General features: G+C 42.5%; 1 protein-coding gene across 1 annotated transcript; it reads right to left on the bottom strand.

The window, feature by feature from the left end:
- Positions 1-213: 213 nt before the first annotated feature.
- On the bottom strand, positions 214-2096 carry uts2r3 (urotensin-2 receptor 3). Its single transcript, XM_010775560.1, has one exon. The coding sequence runs from the start codon at positions 2094-2096 to the stop codon at positions 960-962; it is 1137 nt and encodes a 378-aa protein (XP_010773862.1). The 3' UTR covers positions 214-959.
- Positions 2097-6159: the final 4063 nt, after the last annotated feature.

Here is a 6159-nt window from a genome sequence, read left to right as displayed (position 1 = left end):
TCCCTTTGCTTAGCTTCATAATTGTTATCCCTCAGATGTTCTTCTTTTTCACGTCTGTTATTGTCAAACACAGTATTATGTCATCTGTTGTGCGTTTTTTGAAAGGCCAAACACTATCAGGTTTTCCTCCTTTTTTCCTAATTATAAGGATTCAATCACACAGTCAATAACAGAAAGCATACTCTTTATTCAAAGCTTTATATTATGCATTATTATAAACACCAGTTACAATCAACACAAGTTGAAGCCATGCAAAGCATTGCATGATTACAAAAAACCCAACATGCAGGTCATGATTATATAAAAAGTCAGTTGTTTTAGATATGTCGGGGTTCAGGGGAAGAAAACAAAAGACTGTTGACATGCTCCAACATAATTCATTAAGTCAACAAACACTGTCTCAGAAAAATGTCCCAACGAGGTTCTGACCAGTCTCAGACAGTTGTTTAAAAACAAACATCATCCTTAAACATTTCTGAAAACAAGCAGAAGTGAATCAGGGTTTTACTGGAAATGCTTGTGCATCGCAACATACAGCACAAAACTCCTCCCTTCTATTATTACTGCATACAATACAGGATTCTGTTTATTAAAAACCTTCCTCTGTTATAAAATCTGTTGATTTGGGTAAGTTACTTTGCAGAAGTAATTACTGTAGTAAGCACTTGTGTTAGCAATGCCATTGTGGTTATTTGCTTTACCATAATACAAAATATAACGTCATTACAACACTTATCATATGACCATCAAAGTATGGAAAAGGATAAAGCATTCATTACATCTTACAGAGATTGTCCTTTTGATTGTCTCCAAACAGGAAGTATTTTCACAAAGCATTTATACAAAGTGCTATCATTTGCTAAGGACAAATCAATGATCTTTGGTTCCTATTATTGAACTCATATTGCATATACAGTACATGGTTGTCACATTACTCTCCTCTGTTAGAGAAAGACACACTACTGCATCGGACTGCTCTTACGGCACAGCTGATTTGCTGAAGTCAGCGCCGGCCGGTTGCGTCTTCGTTTCCCAGTCAATAGTGTGTAGAAGAATGGATTTACACATGAGTTTCCATATGTCAGTCCTGTGAGGATTCGATTGACTGTCACCTGCGTCCCTACTGGAACTGTCCGCAGCATGTCGGGCTGGTAGAGAGGCAGCAGCTGCCAGATCCAGAAAGGAAGGAAGCAGGCCCAGAAAGCCAGGACAATACCCAGGATGAGGAGCAGGACTTTGGGTTTGGGGGCACGGGGAGGACAAGCCGAGCTGCCCCCACTGGCCCAGGCTGGCCTAGTCTGAGACACCCAGTAAAGCCGGCCTAGAGTTGCATAAAGTGCTCCAATGGCCAGCCCAGGTCCGAGGATGCTGGTGCAGAAGAGCACGCTCAGATAGGCCTTGGAGCTCTGCTCGTCCCAGGCCGGCACACACAGCTGGCCCTCCTGGTTCTCCCCCTCCTCCAGGTGCAGAGTGATCATCATGGGCAGGCTCAGGGCCACAGCCAGGCCCCAGGCCAGGCCCACACGCAGCAGGCTGGAGGAGTTGGATGAGGAGGTGTGCAGGGGATGTGCCACCGCCCTGTAGCGGTCCAGACTCATGGCGGTGAGGGTGAAGATGGAGGCGTGCATGGTGAGGAGGTCCAGGCTCAGGAGGAGGCGGCAGCCCGGCTCCCCGAAGGCCCAGCCGGACGCCAGACTGTCATACACGATGAAGGGAGCGGTGAAAAGGTAGAGCAGATCAGCAAGAGCAAGGCTCAGCACCTGGAGGTGAAGAGAAGAGGAGGGAGAGGAAGAGGAGATGGGGGTGGAGGACGGGGAGGAGTTGGCGAGGCATGATGGCACAGGTACTCTCATTAGGCAGCAGGTCGGTCCTGCTCCACGCCGTCTACTTCTCCTGCGCCTCAACAGAAGGCCCATAGTGTACAGGTTTCCTGTGATGCCCATCAAGGAGAGGAGGGAGAGGAGGGAGCAGAAGAGAGCTGTGGAGGCAACGCTGGGTGATGGGGAGAGGGAAGGGGAGGGGGAGGGCACAGAGATATTGGGGATAATAGGGAAGGTGTAAGGGGACGGTGGAGGCAAAGAGCCTGAGAGGTCCATAATGTTAAATTATATAAAGGTTCAAGATTAAGAGAAAGCAGGAGTGACTTTCATAAGGGATCTTTTTCAGGTTCAAAGTAAAAGAAGCAGAGGAGGGGTGGTTCAAAAGGGAAAAGGGGGAGAGAATAAACATATATTTTGTTAATTTACATTCATAATTTCCTCTTTGATTTATTCTCTGGTTTCTGACAATGTTATTTGTTTGAGTCAGTTCTTAAGGACAGCACATCTAAAACTGATTTAAACTCTTGAGGGTGCTGCAAAGCGATTTATGTGAATCATGAGACCAGATAAAGTAAATAAAGTTATATAAACATATAGTAGAAATGAAAATGTCACCAAAACGATGATGGTTTATGTTTGAGATACCTGCTCTGGTTGGCACAGCCTTTACAGTTTTATAGTTTCACAGAGAGCCAGGCGCGACAGTCATGGTTAGTTAAATAATTGGATTTTCGGAGTAGGAGGGCTCGAACTGAAGGCTGTAAATCTGGAAACGTCCCAAAGCCTGCTCCTTCTTAAGGTCAGCAGTCGGACAACAATTAGGCTAATTGGAACACAAAAAAGTGTGAGAAACATTAAAGAGCTAAAACGACTTGTATATTTTTGTGCACACAAATTCTTAATGGCAATGGTTTCGTTAAGATTGCTGAGCTTTATGTTGTGCGTTTTTACGCATCGGTGGTTTGGATGTGGACCAGTGCGTGACATTTTGCCGAGTCAGCGGATAGCGCAGTGAGGCGGACTGTTTGACTTTATTTAATTTGAAAGGATGAGCTGACATTTTAGCCTGATACAGATTTCTGCACCGGGAGAAAAGCGAGAAAATATATTTAACGATGTTTCTTGTGGTGTTATTCTGCCGGTCGTGAGACGAGCTTATTGCTTTACTTCAAGACTGATGGTTTTGTGGAGAGGTGTCATTTAAAAAAACATCAAAGCAGACCCGGGGTGCATGACAGAAACGGTCTGTGTGACACATGGTGACCCGGGCAGCACCGGGGTTAAGAGCTACTGAGGAGCTGTGGAGCAGCAGCCGAACCCCCGCGGGGCGCGCGCCTCATACCTCACCGGCTCGCTTTAAATAACAGCTGTTCGCCTTTTCATAGCGACAGCTTTGTTAGATACCTTATACCGAATTCCATTTATTCTTAGACGCAAATACATTGTATACATTTTAGTTTGATATTTTATCCAAAAAAACCGCACCAAGCCACATCATTCAATAAGCAGGGAAACGCAACATATCTTTGATAACATTGCGATTTTACTCAAAATAAAAACTAGGCTATTTTAGGCCACATATTTAAGGAGAAAAGTGGTTTCATGTTAAACTTCTTTATTCATATGTCAATATTAATCTCCTGATAAACAGTTTACTTAAGGCTTTCTGTTGCATAACGGCCTGCATTTGGGCCCTATGAAAGCTAAAGAAACATAACGTGTAATCCAAAAATCAAATCGCATATATGAACCAGTGAGTAATTCGCTAGATGTATGTAAAGCCTACCTTAAAACATTTTAATCCCGGACGCTGAAAAATAAATACTCCATGGATTTGTTTTAAGGAAAATCTCCGTTCCCATTTTGGAATATCCCTCAGAATTCTTCAGGCCGGAGATTTAGGATTATTTATCTTCAGCTGGAGGAGTATGTGGTGACAATCTGCCTCCAAACTTCTCTGCACTGTGTCCTGATCACTGCAGTCTGTGATGTGTCTGAGTCAAGGGGAGAGCAGTGTGTGTGAGTGGAAAGGGGGTGGGATGGGATGCTGAGAGAGGGGGCTTCTCCTGCATAATGAATATGAATATGTGTTGGCCTGATGGGGTCCAGGGGACCCCACTTTATCATTAGGAAGCAGAATATTTAACAATGACCTTCCTGGGTTTTTTACAAATAATAATGTAGATAGCAATTACAGGAAAAGTCAGATTTTCCATATCAAATGGCATTTGTGGTCTAAATCTACGGGAAAATATTACAGAATCAAACTTTTAAAAACATTCATACGATAATTACAGAGAGCAGTTTACAGTTGCTTTAAATTATGACTGCTGCAGCCCACATTTCTCCTGAGTAAGGCTATAAGAATTTGAAGTAAACCGATTAAAATAATATGTTTTATAATAGTTTTACATTTTTTATTTTATAGTCATGTAAGGGATTGGGGTTTACAGAATGTTTGGTCACGCTTTGATGACTCTCTAATGGTTTCAATACATTTGAGCCAGGCATAAATCTAACTAGGCTAGGAATTTCCACAAAACGCAAGAATCTGACCATAAATGGTATCGTAACATCATATTTTGGCAAAATAATTGTCTGCTGTATAAGTCACAATTTATTGCGATGGGTTTATAAAACCTGGGTTTATTGAGTTAACACTGCTGATGTACTTTAATGCATATAGCCTTCTTGATCTCACAAAGATCAAGATAAACTATAAAATACATAATAAAAAACCAACTTTTCCAATAGTACCAAAAATAAAATGATGCATTCATTGTCTACACAGTACACATGCAGCTTCAATGAAAAATAAAAAGCATTACTGTGACCCCTAACAATAGCACATCAGTGGAGAGGCATAAAAGACCTGGATGGTGATCTGTGGCTCCTTCTTGTACTCTGGAGTGTTTTTCTTGCTAGTACAGACCGTATATTGAATTGGCAGTTAAAAAAAACAATTTCTGCAAACCCAAAGGTCATGGGGTTACTCCCCTTGAACAGAAAAGCGGCAATCAAAAGCCATGTCAGATTGTCTTTGACACATTTTTGATTATGGCCTCCTTTTCTGATTTATACCTGAAAAATGAAAGAAAAAATATGAATCTGCACAGATATTTCTTTCAGTAAAATTGAATTTGACTTTGTTGAGTTCGGACTCCATTTTGAAGGACAGGGAGACAAACGTGCCGAGCCAGCGTATCATCGGTATTTGCTGTCATTTCATGACGCACAGCAATAACTAATGCACTTCAACTCTGACCCAATGTCAATAGCACATCAGTTCATGTTCAAACACAAGGCGCCTCACACCCCCACGAGGGATTTACACCATGATTTGGTGTTTATATTTTAGAGGGAATTAATTATCCAGTATACTTGCCTGTATCAACATTTTTCCATGTCAGAGAAAAGTTTAACTGGTCGATCTAATAAGTGGCCTGACCTCAAGCTCTGACAACATCAGAGAATAAACGGGTCTTTCAGTTATCAAAAGCAACTTGCCTGTTATCCAACGAGTTGTTTTTGGCCAGACCGTCGTAGAACCCACAGCTGTGGTTGGCCAGCTTCAAGAAGCTGAACAACTTGGAAATTATTTAGTTGTGACTTGCCAGTAAAATGGCTGTGTGCCTCGTGTTGGTGGCGGGCAGTCCACGTTGGCTGCTTCATACATGTGCTGGCGTACATAAGATAGACAGAGACAGGCTGTAAAGATGAGAGAGGGACGGTCGGAAAGGGGGGGACATACCTATCCCCGCGGGGTGTGAGGAATTTGAACAAATACCTGGCACAGGCATGCCAAAATAGAAGAGGGGGAGAGGACCATGGAGCCATGAGAGCAGACTCCCTCACACAGGGACAGGTATAACATCTTATTGGATGGAAATGAAGAAGGATGCTTGAGTGCCACGACGGCAAAAATGAAGGAATATCAGGTGACCTGTGTTTCAAATGTTCACAGAAGTGGAAAGAGCAGGAAACATTATGAACTGTGACATTTGGGAACGGATATTGCTTAACTTTAACATGCAAACATGGAAAAAAGGAGTGGGGGGGAAAGGAGACTAAAAGAGTCTGCATACTGTGCCGTTTATTTGACTTTGTCAGAACACATCAATCTCAGTCTGTGGGGACACTTTATATAATTTCTAATTACATTTACCTGAGCTATGGGCTTTGTCCTAGTGCTTTGACCTGCAGTGCTTGTGTTTTCCCTTTTTAATTAGCCTGCATCTATAAAATATGCAAATATACAGTGTGCGGATGAAAGCATAGAGAATTAATCATCCGCTTTCCTGTGATGTTATTATGAATGAAGCTTTTAAAATGAGGACTG

The sequence above is a fragment of the Notothenia coriiceps genome, unplaced genomic scaffold (genome assembly GCF_000735185.1).
Source record: "Notothenia coriiceps isolate Sejong01 unplaced genomic scaffold, NC01 NC01_scaffold00015801, whole genome shotgun sequence".
In the NCBI taxonomy this organism is placed as follows: domain Eukaryota; kingdom Metazoa; phylum Chordata; class Actinopteri; order Perciformes; family Nototheniidae; genus Notothenia; species Notothenia coriiceps.
This window is presented reverse-complemented; position numbering and strand designations above follow the sequence as displayed.

Excerpts from the sequence above, each read along its gene's own strand:
- uts2r3 (XM_010775560.1), bottom strand. The coding sequence starts at position 2,096 with ATGGACCTCTCAGGCTCTTTGCCTCCACCGTCCCCTTACACCTTCCCT.